Genomic DNA, 27,014 nt, shown 5'->3' with positions numbered 1-27,014 from the left:
TTAAAGGGTCATGGGCATAGAGTAGAAGGATCCCCTATGATGGGCACACCCTCCTCACAGTATCCAGACCTTAAATTAATCTTGAAAAACACAGATGCGCCCCTCAATTGGTCAAATACGTCATTATTTCTTGGTAATGGCACTTGTTATTTATGGTGGCCTTATTTAACTCCCTATAGTCAATACATAACCTCATACTTCCATCCTTTTTCTTAACAAACAACACTGGAGCTCCCCAAGGCGATGCACTTGGTCTAATGTACCCCTATTCTAGTAAATCTTGCGGTTGCTCCTTTAGCTCACTCATTTCTACAGGTGCCATTCGATATGGTGCCTTGGAAATTTGTGTTGTCCCTGGGGACCAACTCTATTGTAAAATCAATTGCTCTCTTAGGTGGCATCCCTAGAATCTCTTTTGGGAACATATATAGAAACTTATTCACCACTTCTATGTTCTTAGGCTGTTGTCTCTTCATGGTTCAAGTTCCTTACACTACAAAAATATACTAGATGTCCCTTCTTAATATACTTAGCCAACTTCATCATAAAGATGATCCTTGGGTACTTTGCTCCACCATGCTTCCAATGTGTTACCAACTCACCCTTAGTTGTACTTAACTATACTTTCTGTGATCGACAACGGATCTCCGCACTATACTTGCTCAACCAATCCATTCCCAAGATGATATCAAAGTCACTCAACCTAAATTCAATGAGGTCAGACAAAAATACTTTTCATTTGATCTCTAAATGCACATCCTTAGAGGTTTTGGTACACTGCACTACCCCTCTCGTAGGAATAACTATAGGTACATTTATGACATCTACGGTTTTCAAACATTGCGATAGCTTTGAAACAATGGCTTTTGAAATGAAAGAAAAAGTTGCACCAGAATCAAATAAAACTTTAACAGGAATAGAGTTAATAGAAAAAGTACCGGTAATAACATCCTTCGTAGTATCAGCTTCATGCCTACTTATCACATTTAGTTTTCCTGGAGCTCCACTCTTCACCTGACCATTCCCATTATTGTTGGCTTTCACCCCACTTTGCTGTGCTCCTTTCTTCCCTGCATAGTTGTTGTTTCCCTGAAAGTTCCTTTGAGCCCCTCCTTGATTATTTCCCTGCTTGTTTTGCTTAGAATCTTTGGAGAAGCACTCATACTCCCTATGTCCCAACTTGTTGCAAGCACAATAAGTAACTAGGTTACCCTCGCAGTCTCTACCAGGGTGATTATTTCTGCAACTCTTACAGAAATAACGCATTCCATCCTTATTGTTTCCTTGGTTAGAGTTCTTAGGCCCTTCATTGAAATTTCGTCCACCTTGACGATTGTTATTGTGGAAGTTATTGTTGCTGTTGAAATTGTTGTTGTTATGGTGGTAGTTCTGCTTCTGAAAATTGTTCTGGTTACCTTGAGGGTGTCCAGAGTTCTGGCCCATCTCTTTTCTCTTTTCCTTTCCTTCCACCTCAGCTAATTCCTTCTTTTTCTTCAACTCCAAAGCATAAAGGTGTGCAGACCTCCCATAAACTTCATCTAAGGTTTCGAACATTTGTCCACACAGCTTTAGTTGAAGATCAGTGGTCAATCCATCCTCAAACTTCCTAGCCTTCGCCTTTTTTGTAGCAACAGATTCTTTGGCAAACCTTGACAGCTCAATAAACTTGGTATAATACTCAGTGACTGACATATCTCCCATTGCTAGGTTGGAAAATTCCTTAGCCTTTGGTTTTCGTAGGAAGTTGGGGTAAAACTTATCCCTAACCTTCTCATGAGACATATTCCAATTGAAACTAGGTAGTGCTTTGATGGTAGTCTCATTTTGTTGCCACCAAAGGTCAGCTTCACCCCTGAGGTAATAGGTAGCACAACCCACTTTCGAATTTTCTAGGCACCCTACTGCCCCAAACAGTTTCTCAAACTCCGTTAACCAGCTTTCTAACACTGTTGGGTCTAGTTCGCCTTGATAGGTTAGTGACTTACTTTACGCCACCTTCTTGAACAATTCCCCCTGAGCATCCCCATTGTTGGTTGAGTTCCTTACTAGCTGCTGGCGACCACTGCTAACTGCCTTACAACCTTACTCGGCTCTCCTCCTTCATTATTGTTCCCACTTCCTCCTGCCATCTTTCTTCTCCTAAATTAAAACAAGGGATCTTTATTAATTATGGTCATGGTTAGCTCTCAAGTTAGACACTCATCCAACTAACTTATCCCAGTCATACACCCACATTTAATTGAAGCTAACAAATTGAGGTTGCAAAATTACAACTCCCAAATTTTGCAGCTTGATCAACCAAATTTTGATTGCTAACCAAACATACATTTAATAAAGCATCACAATAATAAATAAAAATAATTCCCATGGTTCCCCAGAGTTTAAAAATGAATTATTGGAATATTTGAGTAAGAAATGGCTCATTGGAGTAGAGATATTAAATGAATGATTTGAGAATAAAATGAATTATTTGGCAGTAAAATGCATTATTTGGCAAGGAAATGAATAAAATTTTATTGCTGAGAAAGAAAAATAATTGGAAAAATAAAATGAAATGAGTTCGAATAACCTACGCAACTCAATAGGTTTATTGACTCACTGTAGCCATGCCACTTATTACTTTACTGAAAAAGAAAATAATTAAATTGCGGAAATGAAACTAATAATCCTAAAAGAAATGAAACTACAAAAATCTAGTCCTTTTGAACATTGTCCTTCTTGTCCTTTGATTGTTTGTAGTTTCCAGGATCAAATTCAGGGCCATCTTCCTCCTCCATTGGTTCAGGTGTCTCTAGATTTTGCTTTACTTGAATAAACTCTTCAATTTCCTCATCGTCAGATGAAATGTCAATAATGATTGGAGTTGGGGGTGGATTTGGATTCGAGATTTCCATAATGGAACTATCAACAATATGTTTACTCTCATCCATTAGCTCTCCTTCCTCTTGCCCTCCATTTGTTCCTGCTTGATTGCCCTGTGGTGGGGAAGAATTTCCTGATTAATTACTAGTGGAAGGAGAAGTATTCTTTAATGGGTTATCATAATAGTAATTTGGATATGGAATATGTAATCATTCGCTATAATGTTTCTCATCTCGAACGAGGCAAGAGATCAAGTATCTAAAATCAGGGTACCACTGTCCATAATAATCTTTATATTTGGAATAGTAGGGAATGTCCCCAGGCAAGTAGAAATCAGCAAATTTTGCTTTGACAGCAAAATAAGGGGGTTCTTCAGGAAGACAGTGAATTATCATAGCTGAAACACGATCAGGAAGGTCATACTGCTTGTCTCCTAGGACATCGCTCATGTGTGAACAATAGAAACGAATTTTCTTGACATAGTCAAAGGGATGTTCATAGTCTTTCTTAATTAGGGTTCCAATTTGTGAGTATTTGCTAGGAAAGATAGACATCTAGTAAGGAAAAGACTTAGAAAAGAATTCCCTTCCCCAAAGAAAAATAAAATAACACAGTTCTTGCATGAATTTAGGTTCAATGTTCAATCAAACAATTTTCTTATTCTAATCACATAGTTACATGCTTCCACATCATTCAACTCATATGATCAAACATCACAACCTAAATATTAATGCAAACAAGAACATGAATAATTCTAACTTATATGCCCCAAATTCTTTCCTACCCAAGCTCACAAACATGCTTTAAAAGCTCTTAACACATAATTCTTACCTTAATCCTTCTCTTTCCTGCAAAATTGAACAAACTAAAAATATTTTTGACTCCCTTTTTAAGAAAAAAAATATTTTCGAAAATTAACTCCGAAAAGGCCAAAATTTTCGGCCAAAATAAAAAAAAAAATTCGTACACCTCTCCTTTGAAAGAAAAAAAAAATTCCGGACCTCCTAATAAAAAAAAAAAAAATTCAGACCTATTACAAAAATAATTAAATATTTTTGGTCCTCTAAAAATAATTAAATAATGTAGAATAAAATAAAATAACTTACTTTGTAAAATAACTCATTAATTTAAATACTTGGCCAAGTTTAAAACAAAATTATTTAAAACACGTTTTAAGCTTTAGTGGTAATAAAAATCTCAACCAAAGCTCCTATATACCACTTTGTAACACCCTAGAAATTCTTTTCCTTTAAAATACCTTTTTGCTCTTTTTAAAACACGAAATAGGAAATTCTAGACATTACCGCAACCGTGATAACGGCTAAGGCAATTATCAAAGTCACACAGCGGAAGACTCATTTTAAAAACCATTCAAAACAACTCAACTTAAAAGTCAAACCAAACGAAAAAAAGTCAAACAAATTCAACCTACAACTTGGAACCATTGTAGGCCCTTATCAAAACCCGAAACAAATATTTAAACCTTTGTGTTAGTCTCACAAGCAAATATAAAATAATTAAAGCAAATAAAACACATCATATCCATATGGAAACTAAACAGGATTCGCTCTTCACTCATACCCGTCATGAATATGCTTCATCACCTGAAAAGCTTCTCTTTACTTTGTCCCACTACTCGCCATTAGAATTGGGTCGTCGTAGGGCCAAGATAAAGACAAGGCCAAACAAATATGCAAACACACAATCAGCAATGCTGAGTACATAAACAGTACACACTAACATGCTTTCATCCTATCGTCACACGCTTACCTTGTTGCACCTGTTTACAAGCATACAACATACAACACAATCAACCAATAAATGACTAAATTGCTTATTCAATTTAATTACGCATCGAACGGGTTTACCCCTAACCTGCCCTAATGAAGGAGTACTAACACAGGAGCTAACCATGCCAGTATAAAAGAACCACTCGTAAATGGCGGAATTCCTGCGCATAATAAAAAGGAAAATACAGCGTCTTGTACTCTCGGTAGAAGTTATGGTCAAATATAAAGTCGCATAACTCCACCCATATGTTCATACTCAAGGTATATAAGTTCCAAGAGTTTTGGTGTGTAATCTCTTTCACTTTACGTTGTTTACATATTTTTAGACTTGGTGATGACTCTCAAACCATAACACAATCAATCATAATAATCATTCAACCAATCAAACATACCAATTTAATTCTTGAACAATTAGTGACCACATTTAATTTTGAACCCTTTTTAAACTATCTCGACGTTAAATAACACCTTAAGCGCATAATGCATCACAAATCCTATTCCTCGGTGTTTAGAACACCTTAAGTGCACTTAGACACCAAAATATAATTTAATCCTCGTGCACATAGACACTTAAATAGCTCATTTCCCAAGCTCATAGCATTAATAAAAATTATATGAACCATCATAAAATTCCCTTTCAATATTCCAAACTCAATTAAATATTTAGTTTAATTAAACATGCTCTCAATCATGCCAATAATAAAAGTGTGGTTCATAATCAACATGTCAACATAATTAATTCCATTCATCAATTCACCTCAAATAATCCATACTTCACAAATCAATCACCAAGGTTAATCGAATCAACAATTCCAACCAATACCTATTATGATACTACCTTGGAAATAACTAACTAAAGCCTAGCATGCTTCTACACACGTAAATAATTACCGAGTACGCGAACGTACCTCGAATATGATCTCAAAATCGCCACGACTACACAAAATTAGACCTGATCAAGTATGGTCCGGCTCAATTTTGGACGGGTTTTGGGCAGAATTTTTTGGCCCGAAATCGGGTTCGGCCCGGCCTGGCCCAATTTTTTTTTTGGGGCAGGTTTGGGAATGCGTTTTTATGCATATTTAGTTATTTTTTAGGCCCGGCCCGAAAATGGCCCGAAAAGCCCACGCGGCCCGCCCATTTTGGGCGGGTTTGGGCACAAAATTTTCGGCCCGAAGCTTGGCCCGGCCAGAGAAGTGGGCATAATTTTTTAGCTTCGGCCCGGCATGAACCCGGCCCAGCCCTACGTTTGATCAGGTCTACACGAAATCACTCACTTGGAAATCTCCTACAACCCAAAATTACAAAGAGATATTAATACCTATTTAATAAATTTCCAGCAATATATACACTCTTTAAAACACTTTTAAACTTTCTAAAACAAGCTGAAAATTAATTTAAACCACCTACTTTTATTCCCAATTAATGGTTAATTATAAATCCTTTCAAGAAACATAATTCTAGCCTCTATATAAAAATTCCAGCATTATAAAAAACCCTTAAACTTGCTGTAATTTAGTTTAAAAACATTAATTTCAATAGTTTTAATCAACTACAATCAAATTCCGTCAAGAAACATTAACTTAGAAACCTAGGGTTTTCAATTTGGGGCTTTTTAATTCAAAAACCAAATCTGAAAATTATATACATATTAATCATCATTAAAACATCATAAAATCATCGCACACACCCAAAAACAATAATTAATCAAGGTTGGATTAAATTAAAACAAGTGAGAAGGTTTTTTTTTTTAACTTGCACACGAAAAAGGGGAAGGAGGGGAGAGTGGTCGGCGCCACCTCCCCACGGCGGCTGCTGCTGCCGCTCTGTGCTGGCGGCGGCCGGTTGTGGTGGTGGTGGCAGCTGGCCACTGGTGGTGAAGGTGGTGCGTGCATGTGAGGTGAGAAGAGGGGAGGGGGAAAAATTAAGGGGAAAGAAAAATAAGAGGAGAGAGAAAGAGATTTTACCTTTGGGTATTCTCCACCTTGGGCAAAGTTCAATTTGCTCATATGATGGGTATTTATACTCTCTCTCAAAACCCTCCTAATTTGAATTCATTTTCTACCCTTAATAATTCCTACTCCTATTCCAAATGACATTTGACTTTCTTTAAAATTTCATTGACTTTATAATTTCTTTTTATAAAATAATTATGCCCCAAAGTTTCTAAATAATAAAATAAAATATTTTCAAAGCAATTAAATAAATAAAACTGGACTTTTAATTAAAATAAAGCTTTTTAGATTATTAAAATACCATAAATAATTCATTTCAAATTATTTAAATACTTCATAAAATAATGTTTTAAATTAATATACGTATAATAATACGGGGTATTATATACCCTATCCTACGGTTTGTATCTATATAAATCTACTATTGATAAACTTGCACCTATATCGATGCTGATTGGGGAGGATGCCTCAACACCAGGCGATCTACCTCAGGTTATTGTGTTTTTCTTGGTGACAATCTGCTTTCTTGGTCTTCTAAACGCCAGCCGACTTTATTACGCTCTAGTGCTGAGGCTGAGTACCGTGGGGTTGCAAATGTGGTTTCTGATTCGTGTTGGATTAGAAATCTGCTACTTGAGCTACATTGTCCCATTCTGAAAGCTACTCTTGTTTATTGTGACGATGTGACTCATGTGAGCACCATTTATCTTTCTGAGAACTCGGTGCAACATCAACGCACCAACCACATTGAGATGGACAATCATTTTGTCCGTGAGAAAGTCGCTAAAGGCGAGATATGAGTTTTTCATGTTCCATCCCGTTATCAGATTGCTAACATCTTTACAAAAGGACTCCCACGAGTTTTATTTGATGATTTTCGGGACAGCCTTAGCGTACGTGATCCTACCGCTACGATTGCGGGGGGAGTGTTATAATATATGTTAATATATTTTGTTGATAGTGTATATATTTAGTTTGGAATGTATATATCTAGTGCCTAGTTTGTAGCTAGTTTGTTTCCTTGTTTATAGCCTAATTGATCTCTTGTAATCGTGTACATATTCTACACTTAAGCAATGAGAAAGGCAACCATTCAATCTCTTTCATTTTCAAATTAATATCCATTTATATTTAATGCCTGACTGGGAGAAATAGGACTGGTGAACTCGATCTCTTGAGAAGTTTTTAAGGTTGGTAACTATCTTTGATCAAGTAAAGGATTTATTAGAGTAATTCAAATGAAATTTGCCTTAGGTGAAATCCATTTTTGAACGTGAATAGTAGGGACAAAAGTCTTTAAGGGGTCGTTTGGTTTACTAAGTTGGAATGGATTGGTATGGATTCTCATACTTGGGTGGTATGCATTCTATATCCTATACCAATCTAAAGTTGTTTGGTTTAATCATGAAATGGATTCTCATACTTGAGTGGTAGTATGGATTATAAATCCTGGGGGGGGGTATGAGATTCCAAGGGAATGAGTTGAAGTTAAAATCCCCCAAGTATGAGATTCCATACTTAAATAGCCCAACCAAACAAATAAAACCATGGAATGGATTCAAAATCCATTCTAACCCATTCCAAAAAGTTCAACCAAACAAAAGATAATCAACAAATTAAAGCCTTTTCACTGACATGGTTATTTGCTAAAACTAAGTTTCGTACTTATTTGGCACAATTGTCAACTTCTAATGTGACAATGCAAAGAAGTGTTAGATTCTATGGAGGAAAAACAATTTAGTTAAATATCATAATATTTCCAAATTTAGTAAACACAAATTAATATTTTAAGATGACAAGTTTACAACTAATATTGTAAGATGAGTGTAACTGTGTAAAATTATCTTTAAATGATCAAAGGTTACCCCTATTGGCCCTATAGATAAAAGTAAATTTGTCATTCAATTTTATTTATTTATTTTTTTTGTTGGTAAGATGAAGGGTCCTACTAGGTCGGAATCCCTCACGGGTTGACCCGGCCCGGGTTAAATTGTCATCGAATTGTATAGAAGCAACTATATTCTCTTTTAAAGCTACTTTATAATGTACAAAAATACTATAATCAATACAAGTGAAAAGTTGCCTTAAAATAGAAGTACGCAATATTGTATACATGTTGCATTTTTTTTTTTAGCTTGTTACTCAAGTGGCAGGTTTTTTCTTTTTAAAAAAATCAAACCCATCTTCTAGCTTCACCGCATCTCCATCACACCCACCACCGCATCTCCATCATAGCCACCACCATCATAATAGCCACCAACCAAAACCCATCAACACCATCACCATCTCCCCGCCTTCCTCTTCGTCTCCCCTTTGTCCTCTTCTTCTTCTTTTCTTAACAATGGCCCCTATGCCGCTTTGCGGCGAAACAAAAGACACCCTATTAGCAAATAGTGTAAAGTAGGGTCATCATATCAACCCCTTAGGGAAAGCTATTATTTCGTGGCAGCATTGTAGAAGGAGGAAGAAGGAAAATTTTTGGAGCCTTGGAGCCATGGATCTACAGCTGTGAGCTAGTTCGGTAGAAGGAAAAAAATCTGGGTCTTAACTATTTTACCCCCAACTTACACACCAAAATGACCGTTGTATCCCTTGAGTAACATTGATTGTAACTCAAATTGAGTAACTTATATTTCCTTTTTTTTTTTTCCAAACAAAATCTCAAAATTTCTCTTTTCACTTCAATTTTATGCATGTCCAAACGACCAAAATAAGTAAGAAACCAGTTCACGAACTATTCAATTTCCTTAATTCTATCATAAAAGCCTTTAAAATATATTAACAAGGCTAATTAATTAACCACTAACCATATCCATCACTAAACTCCCAAATCAATCCAAAATCAAACCTAAAACCAAAATCAAAACAATACAAAGTAAAATACAACGTATTAAAGTTTATCTTCCTTTTCTTACCTTGTATTCAGTCACACAAAGCATTCCAATTTCGTAATTAATAATCACCAAAAATAAATTAAACCATTCCCAAAACTAAAATAAACAAACCTCCCCCCCCCCCCCCCAAAAAAAAAAAAAAAAAAAAAAAACCCAAAATGGAACCTCGACGAAACCCCCAAAATAGAGCAAGAATCGACCCAAAAATCCGCCAAGTTGGTTTTACATTCAATCCCACAACCACAACCCCTAATTCCCAAAACCCTAATTCTCCCGCCACCGTCTCCGGCGTCACCGCCTCCGACGACTCCGGCCTTTCTCCGGTGATGATCCCTCCTCCGCCGATCCCCTCCGACACTTCCGCCGTCGCCGTCTCCACTTCTCTCCCTGTTCCTGTCCCCGCCCACTCCGCCGCCGCTGCCTCCGCCACTGTCTCCGCCGCTCGCCGAGTTTACGACGATTCTCACTCTTACCTCGCCGCTTCTTCGCCGGAGTCAACTCAGCCTGATTTTTCCGACGACTGGGTTCCGAGTAGTTCTGGGAAGTATAGTCTTGGTTTTGATATGTCTGGTGTTAATTCTCCTGTTGCTGATCAACAATCTGCTCATGATGCTGATTTTACTGTGATTAATCATGGTTAGTAATTTTTAAATTTCTAGTTTTATTTTGTGTCCAATCTTTTTTGTATGTTTTTTTGGGTTTTTGAATTGATTTAAGGATTTATTTGTTCTGTATACTTCTTGAATTATTGTGAACTTCACCTAGTAACGAGAACTGCTCTATCAGATTGGAACCTCACACAGGTCAACCCGGCGTAAATTTACCAATTTGGAAATACCACTTTGTTGATGAATTCAAGAAAAAAGGATCAAATTGGATGATAGTGTAATGTGGGAAAATTACAATTTATATGATGGATTTTTGTTTTTTATATACATGGGGGCAATGGTATAAATGCTTTTGGGGCTGTCATATTCGAATTTATTTTTAAGATATGATAACATTTTCTGCAATCTGATGCTTTTTTGGGAGCAGAATTGGGGAATATTATTATCTTGATTACAAGCGGTGTGAAGTTGCATAGTCTTTTTAGGTTTGATTCGTGATAAGAAGATTCTTGGGATAGTGTAAGCTTTTATTTTTTAATCTGCCTTTATGATTTCGGAGTTTAGTTTTTTGTAAGAAGAGCTCCCTTGTATAATGATTTAGTTCATGATCTGAGCTAAGTTGTTTCAAATCAACCATTTTGATCTCGCTCTTGTGTGTTGGTAGTGGAATGGATCCAGTTGAAGCCAGTAATAAGCTTTCTGAATCTGATACTCCCAGTATATTTGCATTCATAACTATCGGTCACTGTATTTGTTTGCTGGTTGGCAACATCAATGAGTTGAAATTGATTTTTATGTGAACTTAAACGTTGAAATTAGCTATGCATCAAGAATAAAAGCTTGTTTATTTTGAGTAGTGAAGGTGTAGATGTTAATATATGCATTTTGTGGCCTTTTTTTTTGTGAGTTTTTTTTTTTTTTGGTTCCTTTTCTTTTCCTTCTCACATTGCATTGCATACATAGAATCAATTTACTTTTATATTAAATTGCCTTCAGTAAGTATCTCTTTTTATATTTGAACATGATCTATGTTGCAGTTTTTTTAATGAAACCAATGATGCAGAGAAGGGAGGAAATATATCAGAAGTACAAGTGTCTCACCATGAAGACAAAAAGGTGACCTCCAAACCGTTGAAGGATAAAACTAGCAAAGCTGAAAGGCGCGCTTTACAAGAGGCTCAGAGAGCTGCCAAATCTACTAAAAAAGGTTCAGACTTTTTCATTCATTTTGTGCGTGTGTGTATGAGGTTGGGGGAGGGGTTAGTCATTAGTTTGAACTTTGAACTTTTGTTTGATTGCTGTCAAATATTGCACTTAGTGCTTATAATTTTTAATTTTTAGAATATTTTTGGATACTTGCTTTTGAATACTGTGTATACATGACCATTTAGCAAGACATTGCTTGATTTAACCAAGTGGTGGGTGTGATTATTGCAGCTGCGGCTTATGGAGTGGCACCTCCTGTCACTGAAAAGCCAACCAAAGCATCTAAGCAGTATCCACAGAAAAAAGATGTTCCTTTGGCAACATCCTCAGTGTCAGTATCTGAAATGAAAGGAGGTGATCGGCCACCGGAGAAAGACAAGAAGAAGGATGTTCCCCATCCTCGGATGCAGTATGATGACAAGAGCAGAGTGGAAAAGGCTAAAAAGCGCTCTGTTATTGACAAACCTGAAGCTAGAAACAGAGTGGAGCTGTTTCAGCATTTGCCTCAGTATGAACGTGGAAATCAGCTCCGTGACCTCGAGTCAAAATTTTTCAATCTTGATTCAGTTCATCCTGCTGTGTACAAGGTACATCAACTTACCAGCTTTTTTGATCAATTTGATTTTTGTTTTTATCAGCATTATAGATGATAATTAAATAAAGTTCAAATGTCAATGGTAAAAACCACTACAGAATTATAGCTATGAGACAAAGTTAAGATTGTGGTTTCCAAGTCAAGAATGCCTTAAGCTAGATACCTTCTTCTCCTATCTGATTGGCTTGTGAGTGAGCTGGCCTTGGTTTTTGTAAGTGCGTTTCATAGAATTTTGAAAACTGTTAATGAACAGAGATATCGTGAAGGAAATCATTAAGAAGCAAGATTGAAAGTAACTGATAATTTGTTTTAATGGTGCTGTGAATTGTGAAATCACCAGTAAAACCCTAAAAGAAGAAAGAGAAGCAACAATTCTGAATGAATACTTTTACATCTCTTCTCATTTTTACTGTTGGTCTGCTTACACTGATTTCTCACTCTATCTAAATCCGTCATATCCACTGAGTGCCTGTAATCCACTTCTTGTGCAAGCCAATGCATAATTAATTTTTGGACGGCATCTAGATTCCTTCCTTATTTTGCCCTTATCAAGGCTCTTATCATGGGTAAAACAAATCCAAGGTTTAAAATGATTGGTTTGGTGCACAATCGGAAAAGGACCTACTATGGTGAACATCATCTTTATGGGGTTAGGTTTAATGTCATTTTTTATCTGTTAATTTTTCAATAATCAATATAAATAACATATTAGGTTTTCTATAAGTTCAGCATTGATATATCAAGTTCTAGGCTCATCAAAATTTGAGTTATTACCTTAGAAGAATGTGGATTATAAGATGAGGACAGGTTAATTTTGAAGTCAAAATAAATAGAAAAAATGAAATATTCATAGATGGTATTAACCATTAGTTAATGTATCCAAACGTATTCCTTCTTGATTGAATGGAAGTCCATAACATCTTCACCGTCTAAAGTAACGATGAGTCGGAGAACACCATGCATCATTTTGAGTTTCCTAGTATTTTATTGTTTATTAAATATCATATGGAACTCAAATTATGTAAAACTCATATTAAATGTCATGCCCTTTCCAGATTTTTTTTTTTTTTTCTTTTTTTTTTTTCATGAGAACGCATAAGAACATTGATTTCTGGTTTGGCCTTATTGTTACTTGAGCTATCTGGTGGAGTAATTAGACTTGTACAGTTTTTGTTGTTGTGCTTTTCTTATTTTTATTTTTTAGAAAGAAATTGGTTTATCTGGCAACTAATTGTTCAAAATCCAGAAGCCAACAATTAACAAAAAAAAATTGAAAAGTAAATACTGTATAAGACAACCAAGTGTCCCCTACATTGTCAGTTGTTTTCCTACCTTAGCAAGCTAAATGGCAATGTGCTTTAGAGTATTTCTCAATCTGAAACCTTAGAGCTTAGAGAAAGAAGAATTCAGTTGATCAAATTCAACCAAAATAGTTTAAATATACTTGGTATCTGCTTAAACGACATTCTGCTTTTGATGTCAGGTGGGTTTGCAATATTTGTCGGGCGATGTATCTGGAAGTAATGCACGATGTATTGCAATGCTCTATGCTTTTAAAGAAGCCATTGAAGACTACCATACCCCTGCAGACAAAATTCTAACCAGAGATCTAGCGACAAGGATCAGTAGCTATGTGTCATTCCTAAATGAATGCCGCCCCCTCTCTATCAGTATGGGTAATGCAATAAGATACGTAAAGACCCGCATTGCGAAGTTGCCTTCAAATCTTTCTGAGACAGATACAAAAGCTACGTTATCTTCTGATATATATCGTTTTATTAATGAAAAAATCGTAATAGCAGACAAAGTAATTGTGCAACAGGCTGTCACAAAAGTTAGGGACGGTGATGTTCTTCTTACTTACGGTTGTTCTAGTGTTGTTGAAATGGTATTGGTATATGCTCATGAGCTTGGGAAAAAGTTCCGTGTTGTGATAGTTGATTCACGACCAAAGTTTGAAGGTCAAGGATTGCTTCGAAGACTGGTTGCAAAAGGGTTGAGCTGTACATACACGCATATTAATGCAGTTTCCTATGTCATGCATGAAGTCACAAAAGTTTTCTTAGGTGCCGCTTCCATTTTGTCTAACGGAATTGTTTATTCAAGAATTGGAACCGCATGTGTTTCTATGGTTGCTCATTCTTTCCGCGTTCCTGTACTTATTTGCTGTGAAGCCTACAAGTTTCATGAGAGGGTCCTACTTGATTCCATATGTACTAATGAACTTGGTAATTCACTTTCCTCTTTTATTTAGTTGTGTTCATAGAGCTCCCAGATTTTGTCTAATGATGAGTGCTTGCAGGTGATCCTGACATTATAGCTAAGGTATCTGGTAGAAAGGATCTAAATTATTTGGACGATTGGATGAATAAGAAAAATTTGCAGCTCCTAAATTTATTGTGAGTATCATACTTGTATATTCCTTTCTTATTTTGGATAAAACACAAACAGTTGTGTATTTTTTAGACCTGATGACATAAATGATGTCATTTACAGATATGATGCTACTCCCTCAGATTACATATCGTTGATTGTCACTGACTATGGCATGGTAAGCTTCTTCTTGTTGGTTGGTAAATTTTTGCTTTCAATACTATTGCCCCACACCTGTTTTGTTACTTATATTCATAATACTCTACCCTTTGAAAATTCATACTTCGTATCATTTTTCTTGGGACAGCAATGTTAATGTGCTGTATTGTTCAAGTTTTCCTTTTGATGTTCCTTATATTCTTTATTATGCTGGATCAACATGCTGTCTATTAAGTAATCATCCTGCATCCTACTTTTTCCAGATTCTTAAACCAAGTAATTATTCCATATGTTACAAAATTATGAGGCATTAATTTAGAGAGAGAAAGAGAGGAGGAGGGGGTGGGGAGGGGGGGGGGGTGGGGGGATGCAGAAGTTAGCTGTCGTAGCTACTGCTGTTCAACAGTTATAGATTAAACCATTGCCATTTCTTGAGCTTGATGCAAATTTTTAAAAATGCAGCCTTTGATACTCTACGTTTATTCCTCAATTGCTGATTACAGTATTTGTTTCATACAGATTCCACCTACAAGCGTGCCAGTAATTGTGCGTGAATATGGGAAAGAACACCTATTTTAATGTGCAGATATTGTGTTAAAATACTTGTTGATGACAAGGCTAACTACTGTAAAGGTGTTTGGTTTGGATCTCATATTTAATGTCGTAAATTTGATCCCAGTATACAAGTGAAGGCTCATTTCATGTTACTTCTGCACCAAGCAGTTTTGATCCCAGCATTCTTTGACAGGAATCGTTGTCTATGTATTATTTTGAACGTTGTTTAGAATGATTTAGCCAACTAGAATAATAAATCACAATTCAGTATGATGATTTTTTTTAGTTTTACACTTATAGTAGGTGTGATATGAGGTGTAAGTCATATATATACCGAGTAGCTTAATCCCTTTTCAAGTTTGATTCCTTATTATTAATTACAAGTATTATTTTATTATGATAGTGCTTCATTGCTGAAATATTTTACATTTTTTTTAAATTTTATAATTTGATCTCAAATTCTCAACTCATAACTTAAAAAAACAGCAGAAATTGACCATGGTATGATTCTCTTAAAAAGTGGGTAACTATGCTCTCTTTATTTGAAATAAGGTATTTTGGACTGATTTTGACACGGTTTGATCTGATTTGATGTTATGGATTGACTATAAATTTGACCTCTCTTTAAGATTAATATATAAAAGTATAAATAAAGTGGGATCTTGTTAATTTTGTTTCAAGTATTTAATTCCAATTCAAGATATTTAGTACTAGTTATAAATCTGATATTCTGATCTAATGGGAATGTTTCTAATTTGATTTCCCGAGTTCTTATAATTATGAAACTAGATGTTTGACAATGCAGAACATATATACACTGAAGCAAACAAATAAATAATCACATTAAATGACACAGATAAACTAGGGTTTTGGAGAAGAGAGTGGACATGAAGAGAAGAAAGATGGAAGATTGCAAATCCTAACATAACATACCCCTGTTGTACTATAAATAATAAATAAATCTCTCTTTTGTTTCAAGGCGGATATAATAATAAATAATTTCTCAACACTCGATGAGATAAAGAAACTAAAACCTAATACAATATACAACGTACTACAACAATCAATATCACTTCTCAAATACATGGATATCTTCTGATATAATGCTAACTCAGATATCCTTCAACAGTTCTACAATACCATTTCTGATACACATGTATGATGTATCGGACAACATACATAAAATATGAAGAAAAAAAAAATTACAACAGGTTAGCTGCTGGTTAGTTAATTACATCGCACTTTACAAATCAGAATAGCTGGTTTACTTCTTTATCTAAACTATCATACCTGCTCATAGATTCTAGTCAGGCGCTCCGTTATTTTTGTTTCTTGTCAGAACCTAATTTGCAATTCTCAGATGCAGTTTCAGTAGCCAGCTCCATAAGCATATCATAGTCAATTTCACTTAATCTGTATTTCAACTTAATCCCACTGTTGGCCCATGACTTAACACAGAGTAGAGCCTGCGCAGTTGAAGCGGGCAAACCAAACCTTTGCCTTTCCAATTCATCCCCTTTACTGGAGAAGAGTTCTTCAGGTGCCACAGATGTTGCCTGCACTGACAAAAAGTCCCGAGCCATTATAGACAGCCGTGGATAACGTACACTATTAACTTTCCACCACTCCAAAACATCTGTTGTTAGTGGAGCTGGCGGTTCTGAGAGATATTGGGTCAGCTCATCAGTTGCAACACTCATGCTAGCCCTCCGTTTTTTTCGGGCTATTTCCTCTGCAAAAGATACGATACCACCATCTACATTCTCTGAAGCACAATATATATTGTTCACGGATGAAAAATGACTGGTCGAATAATTTCCAAGGAAATGGGTTCTTGCCTCCTCCAAATTGTTTTCTAAGTTAAGTGTTTCTGGGATGAGTTCTATTTTGATCCGAGGATCAAGAATTGCTGTCATGTAAGTAAATATATTGGAAACCTGGTCATTGTAACTGCTGGATTTTAGTGACATTTCCTCTGCAGCACTCTTTAGCCAATCTGGATTATGGCAAGAATCTTTGCATGCTGCAATCATTTCAGATATATGATCCATGAAAAACAGTACTAGGCCAATGCTGGGAACCTTGTTTGCACATATGTCACTCGTGGTCTTGTAGAAGGGTTCCAAGTATCCATGCATAATGGTAACTGCATTCCTTTCGGCAGCATTTAGAAGCATTCTGCTACCTAACGAGTCTTCATGCTTCCTAATGACACCATCCATGGACTTGCTGGCCTGCACTACAATGTAAACTTACATTAAATTATATCTGTCATCTGTCAAAAATGTACAAATACAAACACCGCGAAAGAAATAGAATATATATATATATATAAACAGAAATCAATCACCACCCCTTTCCCCCTCAGCAAGGACAGCAATCACCCCTTCCCAAGTGCTTGGAATCCCTAAATAATATACAACAACAAAAACGACAATTATATAATACAGAACTCAACTCCATCAGAGAGAACTCAATAAACACAAAAGCAGGCCTATTTCTCACAATATTCAGCTTTGGGTTTTCAAAAGTAATTCATTCAGACAGGAAAGTGAACAGTTATGGAGTAATACTTCCAAGTTTCATCTCCTAAATTTTGATAATGACAACTGAACAGAGAAACAACACATGATTGTATCCTAAAACCTTTTTCAAAGAATGAAGACTCAAAGTGATACATTCCCTAAATTAAAAATAAAGGCCACAAAGATTGGGTATCATCCCCAAGAGGAATAAGCCCTGTGATGCTTCAAGAAGCCAAAATTATAACGCCAAGACACAAAACAATTACACATTCTCCAGGAAATGCAGCAATTTTTGACACCCACAGCACGACTTTAAAGCTATAGAGAAAGATGGAAGGCAACCGAAAAGTTTCATCTCTTCCTACTTTGAAAAAAAAAAACAAAAACTTTTACTTCCAAAGTACAAGTTCTGAAGAAATCAGAAGAACTGATCTAATTTGAGAACATCAGCCTCCGCTTGATCCAATAGCACGAAAACAAATAAAAAAAAGAAAGAAGCCACGCATTTGACTAGACTCTAAACCTTATACCACAAGACTGCTGTTGTTAAACTGTGTTAACACCCCCCCCTCCCCCCAAATTGGTTAATAAAAAGCTTACTTAATACCTTCTCCGTGCTTTTAATATTGCAACATTGACACTATTCAATATTCATACACTCCTCCTTTGTGATTTATATGTAAGGAGAATTAGCCATGTAGGGTCTTGTTAGATTCGTCTCGATATATAATTTCACAATATCAATTATTTTTTTAATTTTTACTATTATATAATAAAAGATATTTTAGAGTTAAATTTTGCTTTGGGAAGCATAAATCTCCCTATGTTGCAACATTAAAATATAATAGAGGAAGTATGAAGTTAAATTTAGATTCAAATATTAGGAACAATCTTTTTGAGCAATTCTTTTATAACCACTAAAGCCATTAACCATTAAAAAGGGGATAACTGAACACAGCAATCTTAGGGAGATACGGGAGCTGATCTCTGCTATAGACAGCCATTATACCTCCCTCTACCTCAAAATCTATCCATATGATCTTCTAAAGGACATTTCACACTTAACTCTGTCAATTACATATAGTATAGGAATCCTGTTCCAAGTATATAAGTTGGAACTTAGATAGATACAACATAAGAGCAGGGAGACATAATGCACTGAAAGGGAAGGTTATAGAAATTACAGTAACCTTAGTATTGATACCACATTCGAATAATAGATAATTCAATACCCGAGTTTTCAAATGTACATCAGATCACAGTTTAGCTAGGATGATGCTTACTCATTGGATATTTATCAGAAGAAAAAAATTATAACTACATAATCCCAATTTATCATCCCCCAGGTTCTCATAAATCCATTCTTGGTGCATCCCATTCCCCAAACTCCTAAAATGAAGATAAATCATCCAATTACATCAGGCACTCTTTCTGTACCTTGTTTCATATGGCATTTGAATTTAACTAGCACTCATCTCTCTCATGGAGTATTTTACAGAAGGTGCTTACCTTGCGGACAATATCCATCATCTGGTAATGTCCATTCCAACGAATGGAATTGTCAAGGGGGAATCTCCAGATGCCTTCTTGATAAGCTGTGGTTAACTGAATAAAATCCTCCATGATCAGAGGGGAAGCATTCGTCTCTATAACAAACTCTCTGACCTTAGAGATTATTTGTTTTGTGGTTCTTAAACCATCTTCTATCACCATATTTAGTGTCTGGGCTGCACAGGGGATATAGCAGAAAGGTCCAACCTTTTGCCCATCCATATCTTCTTTTAGTTTGTGGCATGCATGCATTGCACTCTGACTATTATCATGTGTGCAAGCAAGGACTTTGTCGTCAATATTATAATTTTTTAAGACGTTAACCAAAGCATGATAGATCTCAGCACCACTACATGGATAGGGTATGCGACAAATATTAAGAAGGACCTTTTGAAAAGTCCAGCTCTCATCGATCCAATAGCACGTAACACTCATGTAATATATTTGTTCATAAGAAGTCCAGAATTCAAGCGCAATTGCAACCTTAGAGGACACCTGTTGCAAAGTTGTCTGTACATCTTCCTGCATGCTCCTGAAAACTTCACATAAAACACCCTGGATCTTCTCTTTAGACCAAATCTGAATGGAAGGGTTGACAAATTTGAAAGAGTTTAGCAGCCAGGGCTCCTCCAAGGTTGAGGGAGGTAGAGAAGACGAAATTAGCCACTTAATAAGCAGCCAATTCAGGTAATCAAGATCAAATTTTGGTGATTTGGCTTCAGATTGATATTTTTTTATTACAGTGGGACTGGTCAGTGGAGCAGTACTCGGGATCAGATCGCCAGATTTATCATATCCTGGATGGCGACTACCAAGATGTCTTCCCAAATTACCTTCAGAAAGAAAAATTAGAGAGGGTGTTATACAATGATCAAAGATCAATGCGCATAATTATCACCATTCATGACAAATCAGCACAAAATGAATAAAGAATATATTATTTAAAAGAAATTCATCAATGACAAGGTCATCATATCAAGTTGGAAGAGATATCAAATCACTAGAAAACCATTTACAGTAGAAAGAAGGGAATTAAAGGAAATTACCCCAGCATTTTCTTAATCTTACTTTTCAGCAGTTTGTTTGGATTAAAGAATGAGGGATGTATGAAAGGGAATACCAGAAAGATATAATGCTTCTCAATTATGCTTCATATATATATGTGAATATGAACATATATTGCGTCATAATCACAGTGTGAATGTGCTATCGGAAGGGAATAAAATGAATCAGTTAATATTTATATACAATTTTGATTCATCTAGACATAAAGAAGGGTAGGACAGGAAAATTTACCAGTCGCAGTTGCAATGGAGTACATCTGTCCACAAAACTTACACCTACGACTCTTTCCATCGGGAGCAGTCTCAAAATATTTGAGATATACCGATGTCATAGTCTTCTTTCGTGGTTTTGATGATGGACTGTCATTTCCTTTCTCAGAAGGAATTAAGGCCACATTAACTGCATCAATATTTGAAATGATTCCCATATCCATCACAGATTTTGGCTCTATATCTACATAAACAAACAAGAAGACGAATCGCTGATATATCAATATTCATATCACTTATTCAGAGAAGGATTCATTTACATTTACTGGCATTACTGCCATCTCGATTTTCTTAAACAGTATAAAAAAGAGTGAGAATTGAGATCTTAAGGTGAAACTTTGACAGATCAGCTACCATATAAGCTAAATAAGATCAGAGGAAATATGAAAGGAAGAAGATAATCATTATTGTACCTAGATTCAGACCAAGGACATGTGCAACATCATTTAATTATGATCCAGCATTGCAATAGGAAAAGCTTGGCAGCATTTTCTATGAGTATGTTATAGTTTCATCAACAATCATTAGATCTAAGAAAGAGCATGCCTTATTATTTAAATTATGTTCCTCACTTTCATTTTCCGGATGCAAATGCTCACAAAATATATGAGGAGGGGAGGGGGGAAGCGCTTCAATGCAAAATGTCAAAATCCAGAGCAAAAAAAAAAAAAAAAAAAAAAAAAAAAAAAAGCAATAAAAGATGAAACGCTTCAAACAAAAATCATTAAGGTTGTTTGAAGCTTCGAAGCTCACTATGAATCCTCTCTGACTCTTATGTTCATTAAGAAAAGGAATGTATTTTTCAATATCACTAAGAAACTGAAGGTGCTGAATAAATCTATTCCCATCAAACTGTCTAGTGAATATGTGCAAACAGCTCCAGAATCCTAGTATAAATAATAAAGATACACCACAATGATACCTAAATCCATCTAGGAATGTATAGAGCTTATCCTAACTAACATTTCAAATCCCAAAACAACTTGTAAATAAATTAGAGCAAATCTAAATCATGCTAAGAATTCACATGTCAATCAGTCTAGCAGTAACAAACAAATCTTAGCTCATTGCAATTTGAAACCTTAATTAACCCCATTAACTTCTGAAATTTAATAATTAATATACTACCTCCGTTTTTTATTAGTTGACACGTTTTGACTTTAGCACTATTCACACACTTCCCTTTGACCGTGTTTTGTGATTTATATGTAATAAAAAATATAGTGGTGTGGGATCTTGTTATAATCTTCACGATATATATTTTCTAAATATCAAATTTTTAGAATTTTTGCTTATCGGAAATTAAAGATAATAACGATTGAATTTATGCATTGGCAAACGTGACTAAAGAAACGTGTCAACTAAAAAGAAACGGAGGAAGTATATCACAGTTAACACTGCCCAAAAATAAAAAAATAAAATAAAAAGATACTTAGCCAATCTCACACAGAAAACACATGCTACATGCTAGTCAAGCAGTCATCACACAACCCAGCTTGCATTGGTATCAGTTTATCAACAACCTTATGCTTTCAGCGGTCCACACTACTTTATAAGAAATTCTAATTTAAATAGCAAGAAATTGAGTGATGTTAGTAGTTAATTAATCCAAGAAGAGCTCAAATGAGAATCTCAGTCCAACACTCTTGTGGAAGTTCTTGCTTTGGATGAGTTCAATGAGCATGCTTCCAGTTTAGTGTTCCAGCAACCAACATCAGCAAGCTCATCTAGTAACTTTAATCAATTCCCAGGAGCTAATACTTTCTGGAAAGGATCACAAAATGTACCTCACCAGTTTTCCTCTTCTTCTGTCAAGCAGCTTTGTGCCCCCGCCACCCCCTCCCCTCCCCCCCACCCCACCCAAACACACACACACACAACAACCCAAAAAAAAAAAAAAAAAAAAAAAAAAAAGGCCATTGCTGTTCTATTTATTTCTACTGGATCAGACTCTTCTTCCACGATTTCCACCAAACAGCATCATTTTCTCAGGTTCCATCAATGTATAAGAAAGCTCAATAGCCAAAAGCGCAATCAATTGAAATCTAGTTTGTTAGATAGTAAGGAGTATTTATAGGCTGTCAAGAGTAAAAAAAAGCATGATTAAATGCACATCTAGATAAGTATACTAGCATGCAACAGATTACAGCTTCTCTTGTAATTCAAATAGGCAGATAGCTTATAATATACCTCTTCTCTGATCACTCTTTCTGTAAGAGTTGCAAAGAATTATATTTCAATTTAACAAATAAGAGAGCTTACACGTGATCTATAATCATATTTTATCAAACACTAATATTAAAAGCAGGAATCACGTATTAGTTTTCTAAAAAAATCATGAAAGGAGAATTATATTATGTGCTCAAATCCAACCCCTCCTGTCTAAAACACTTCAAGAAGCCACAAATCTGAAGCATATGCAGTTATATAGCCTCAAGAATTACAGAGCTTGATCAACACAGCATGTTATTGAACTTAAAATTGGATCATGAAGAGCAAGACTTAATTTCATGGTTCTTAGAGACATATGGACCAGAAAAAGATTTTACCTTTCAAGTTCCGGAAAGTTGTACTACCATTCCACTCCATAATCTTCCTCAGTCCCAAGCAAATAGTCCACTTCCGATGCTCAACAAATCAGCACAACTACAAACTAAATCTTCCATTAGGAAAGTGACATCTTTGATTTATTCTTTCTCATAGCAAGGAGCTTTTCAGATAGTAAAACCTTACGCTAATAGCTGCAACAGATAGCATATTGCATCATTCATTAAAATTTTTGAATTGCATTTCCATAAACTGCATCAATGGTTTTAAATATCATATTCACACTGCATAGAAACAAAGGGACGCTTCTTTGAATTCTCAAACAGTAGAGTAAAACATGTCAAAAATGTGTAGGGTGAAGCAAATCATGTCTAACTCACAACAGGTCATGAAAGCATTCATAAGCATCCACAAATTGACACTAAGCTCTAGAGAAAAGTTTCCCTTTTCCATCACATTAATGTGACATCCTTGCAACAACAACCAAAGCCATAATCCCAATATGTCGAGTTGGCTGCATAAACCAACATATTATTTATGATGGTTGTCAACAAAGATCCTCTCCTTCCACTCCTTTCTATCAAGTGCTATATCCTCATGTAAACCCAATTTTCTCATATCATTTTTAACTCCCTCCATCCGTAGGCACCCTTAGATTCATTTACAATACTCATGATCCCAATTCCCCACCAACAAAACTGATTTTACATGTCCATACCAACAAAACTGATTTTCCCTTGTCTCTCTCTTTTTTATTTCAAAACTTTCTTTCAAATATCTTCATTTCTAACATTTTCTTGTAAGGCGTTCCACACATTTATTTGAACAAATGCATCCTTGCTAGACCCATCTTTCTAATATGACCCTTCCTAAATGCCCAACATTCTAATTCATATATGAAGATTGTAACCTTCAACTTTAAAGGTACGCTGCAATCACACAATACTCCATTTCCTTACATGAATAAATAGCAATTAATATCTAGGAGAATCAGTTGGGTCCCTTTGTTGAGTATGTGTGTGCACGTAAAGGAGAAAGAAAACGACCACAAGTTAAGAAAGTAATTACCCCTTCCATTGCTAATAGGTTTTGGGATGGATTCACTTGATTTTGTTAGTGATTAAAAATCTATAAAATCTCATCCTCTTTCATGTGAAGCCTGGACCCATTTTCAATTTCTTTTCAAAATTTAGAATCGTTGACATATATATGATGGGAGACTGCTGAACCTCATATTAGTGGTATGCATTGTGTTGTCCCACATTGTAAACAAGGAAAAAATATTATCAACTCATAAGGGTAGATAAATACTCCACTCATGCCAGATCAGTTTTGTGATGACTTCTCACTTAGACTTTTTGAAGTTCCACACTCAGCTTTCATCGGCAACCTTTGAAAACTTTCAGATTATTGTTACTTCTCTACAGGAATGAAGATCATTTTTGCAATAATTTGATGTTGCTTACCTTGTCAAGATACTAAAGCTCAAATGAATTAAACCATACCCTTATACTTATGACTTACAAGAAGCAAATATAAAATGAGAAAATACAAGTTTATCACCTTGATAAACATGAGTTATTTATCACAGTGGCAAATTTGTAAATAAATAACAAAAAAAAAAAAGAAAAAAAAACAAAAACAAAGAACCGCTAACACCATTAGTGGTTCTACTATGAACAGTGATTTCTTTTGCGCTATTCATGGTAGAACCGCTAACAACATTAGAGGTTCTACTATGAATATTGCAAAAAACATAAACACTATTCATGGTAGAAGTGTAGAACCGCTAATGATGTTAGCGGTTTTACCGTGAACAATGTTTTTTTTTTAATTAATTAGAAATTTGCCATTTGATGAACAACTCATGTTAATCAAAGGTGATAAACCGGGCAAGCCTCATATAAAATTGGAAAAAGATATTAAGAACTAATGGAAACCACCATTCCAAACTTAGCATGCTACGGTTTAATATATATTCAATTGTTATCGCTTAACACTCCATACTTAAAAAAGCTAAGAAAGGCTTCAATGTCAATATTCCAATTTGGGTTGAAATAAGACTAAATGAAATCATCCTATAACACTATCCTTGACCGAATGAAGAGTGTTATGAGAACAATCTATTCGCAATCATAGGGGATATTGCCTAAGGATACATTTGGTATATGATTGAATTATTATACATATACATAAAAAAATAGTTATCTAAACTACCTAAACAGCCTTTGGCGCTTTTCCCTATCAAACTCCTCCTTGTGCAAGTAGCTATAGTAATACACTGTCTCATCTTACTATACGAAAACCATGGAAATCTCATCAATTAATGAAAAATCAAAACAGACTGATTTTTCGAAGATTACCTTATCCATAAATGTTGATCAATTATGATATTGGGAGAAAAATTTAGCTAAAAATTCAATGAAGTTCTACAAATAACAACAAAAAATAAATGGAAATTACATTAACATGATCACATTTCAGAACAAAAACAAGGAATTTAAAAGAGAGAGGAGAGAGAAAGTACCAAAGAACGGCATTGGCGAGAGGAGTAGCAGCAGAAGGAGGTTGTTCTTCAGAGAGAAATTGAAAGAGGGAAAGAAAAGCGGGAAGCTGAGGCGCCGGATCTGATGAGCCAGCCGATGAGAGAGAAAGTTGAACAAATTACAGGAGCCGCGACGCTGCTTTGGTAGTTGAGGTGGTTCTGATTTATTTCCCACGGCTTTTAGCTTTAATAGTCAAGCCTATATTCTAAGCACTTGGCTTTGGCTTCTCTAGAGGAAGAACAGAAGGCTTTGGGCTGGGCTTTGTCGGGCCGTGGGTCAAGTCCATGGACTGTCCGGACACCAATGGGTTAGGCCGGGCTCAAAATTTGAGAAGTAAGGCCCAAGCACACTCAAGCCCATGGACTCAAGGGCTGAGCTGGGTTGGTCCAAGAGTTAGCTCACGGGCTTCTTTAATTAAAAAAATAAAATAAAAATGCATTACTAATTTCGTGTTATCCACTTTGCTAATTTATCATACCAAAAAAACCCTTCATATTATATCGTCAATTCCTACCTTTTAAAAAATTTAAGATAACTCTTATGGATATATTGAACATTTATTACCTTTAAAATGTTTATTTACTTATTAAACCTTATTTTTGTTAATTGTCTTTTTTTAAAAAAAAATTAAGAATAGTGTGTAGACATTTGTTAACATATTTCCTCTCATTAATATTGCCAACACCTAAATTTGTGACATAAAATCAAACTGAAAGAGCTCCTCATATATGGTTAGCTATAGTGCATGTTTGCTGCTCTAGTAATTTTATACAAAGTATGTAATAGAATATAAGCTAAAATAATATTTTTTATTTTTTTGACGAAGCTAAATTTTTTTTTTTTTTTTTTTACGAAGCTAAAATAATAATAACATAGCCTAGAAATATAAGGAATGATCAGAGAAAAAGAAAAATTGTTAAACTGTTGACCAAAGGAAGAAATGTGTAATTAAAAATAGTAGAATGGTTATAAAAAGAGAAAATATAAGTACAAAACTACAAAAGGCAAGGGCAGGGTTGTGCTTTACTAGGATTTTGGCCCATTGGTCGGGCTCAAGTGGGTCTAAAATGGACAGAGGGCTAAAATAGCCCAAATAAAAAAAAGGATAATAATAAACATAGCCCTTAGGACTATGTATAAAAATTTAAAAAAGAAAATATTGAGGATAAAGTAACATTAATTACATCAATCTGCGCGTGATTTTACCATTAATTTTCAACTTAATTCTATTTTAGGTGGTATATTTAATATTTATATATAACCCTAAGGGCTACATATATATTACCCATAAAAAAAAATAGGCTTAGACCCATCACTAACAATAGTGGGGCAGGGTGTGCTTTTAAGGGATGGATGGGCTGGGCAGAGAGCGGGTCCAGCCCAAAGCCATCTTTGGTATATACCAAAAATTATAAAACTTTGATATTGTAAAAATTTACATAATAATATAATTACTAAATTAACAATAGTACAATTTACATAAATAGTAAAAATAAAAGTGAAATAAAAGTGCC

At 35.3% G+C, this 27,014-nt stretch overlaps 2 protein-coding genes across 4 annotated transcripts; one reads left to right on the top strand and one right to left on the bottom strand.

Annotated features, from left to right (window-relative positions):
* The first annotated feature begins 8,531 nt into the window (after positions 1–8,531).
* Positions 8,532–15,394, top strand: LOC110698374 (translation initiation factor eIF-2B subunit delta-like). Of its 2 annotated transcripts, none has more exons than XM_021875794.1 (7): positions 8,532–10,137; positions 11,173–11,316; positions 11,547–11,902; positions 13,394–14,138; positions 14,213–14,309; positions 14,407–14,461; positions 14,962–15,394. In XM_021875794.1, exons 1-7 carry the CDS (start codon positions 9,660–9,662, stop codon positions 15,019–15,021), a joined length of 1,935 nt encoding a protein of 644 aa, XP_021731486.1. In that variant the 5' UTR covers positions 8,532–9,659; the 3' UTR covers positions 15,022–15,394. The 2 variants fall into 2 exon arrangements, with proteins under 2 accessions (XP_021731486.1, XP_021731492.1); XM_021875800.1 differs by lacking the exon at positions 8,532–10,137 and adding an exon at positions 10,169–10,796.
* Positions 15,395–15,914: 520 nt separating this feature from the next.
* On the bottom strand, positions 15,915–26,950 carry LOC110698361 (zinc finger BED domain-containing protein DAYSLEEPER-like). 2 transcript variants are annotated; one of them, XM_021875775.1, is made up of 5 exons: positions 25,482–26,950; positions 22,957–23,148; positions 20,370–20,591; positions 19,032–19,906; positions 15,916–17,231 (listed from the first exon to the last, which is right to left on the bottom strand). In XM_021875775.1, the coding sequence occupies exons 2-5, from the start codon at positions 22,994–22,996 to the stop codon at positions 16,317–16,319; spliced, it is 2,052 nt and encodes a 683-aa protein (XP_021731467.1). In that variant the 5' UTR covers positions 22,997–23,148; positions 25,482–26,950; the 3' UTR covers positions 15,916–16,316. The 2 variants fall into 2 exon arrangements, with proteins under 2 accessions (XP_021731472.1, XP_021731467.1); XM_021875780.1 differs by lacking the exon at positions 25,482–26,950 and having other exon boundaries at positions 15,915–17,231; positions 22,957–23,037.
* Between the last annotated feature and the right edge of the window lie 64 nt (positions 26,951–27,014).

The sequence above is a fragment of the Chenopodium quinoa genome, unplaced genomic scaffold (genome assembly GCF_001683475.1).
Source record: "Chenopodium quinoa cultivar QQ74 unplaced genomic scaffold, ASM168347v1, whole genome shotgun sequence".
Classification (NCBI taxonomy): domain Eukaryota; kingdom Viridiplantae; phylum Streptophyta; class Magnoliopsida; order Caryophyllales; family Amaranthaceae; genus Chenopodium; species Chenopodium quinoa.
Note: the sequence above shows the minus strand (reverse complement) of the source record. Positions and strands in the feature narration are given on the sequence as shown.

What these genes read in the sequence shown, in the direction of transcription:
- LOC110698374 (XM_021875794.1), top strand. Translation starts at nt 9,660, where the DNA reads ATGGAACCTCGACGAAACCCCCAAAATAGAGCAAGAATCGACCCAAAA. An exon ending in TTTTACTGTGATTAATCATG is followed by an intron (nt 10,138 to 11,172) that starts GTTAGTAATTTT and finishes CCAATGATGCAG; the next exon opens with AGAAGGGAGGAAATATATCA. An exon ending in TTGTCACTGACTATGGCATG is followed by an intron (nt 14,462 to 14,961) that starts GTAAGCTTCTTC and finishes TGTTTCATACAG; the next exon opens with ATTCCACCTACAAGCGTGCC.
- LOC110698361 (XM_021875775.1), bottom strand. Translation starts at nt 22,996, where the DNA reads ATGGAGTGGAATGGTAGTACAACTTTCCGGAACTTGAAAG. An exon ending in AACTTTCCGGAACTTGAAAG is followed by an intron (nt 20,592 to 22,956) that starts GTAAAATCTTTT and finishes TTGTTTATGTAG; the next exon opens with ATATAGAGCCAAAATCTGTG. An exon ending in CTCCATTGCAACTGCGACTG is followed by an intron (nt 19,907 to 20,369) that starts GTAAATTTTCCT and finishes TTCTTTCTGAAG; the next exon opens with GTAATTTGGGAAGACATCTT.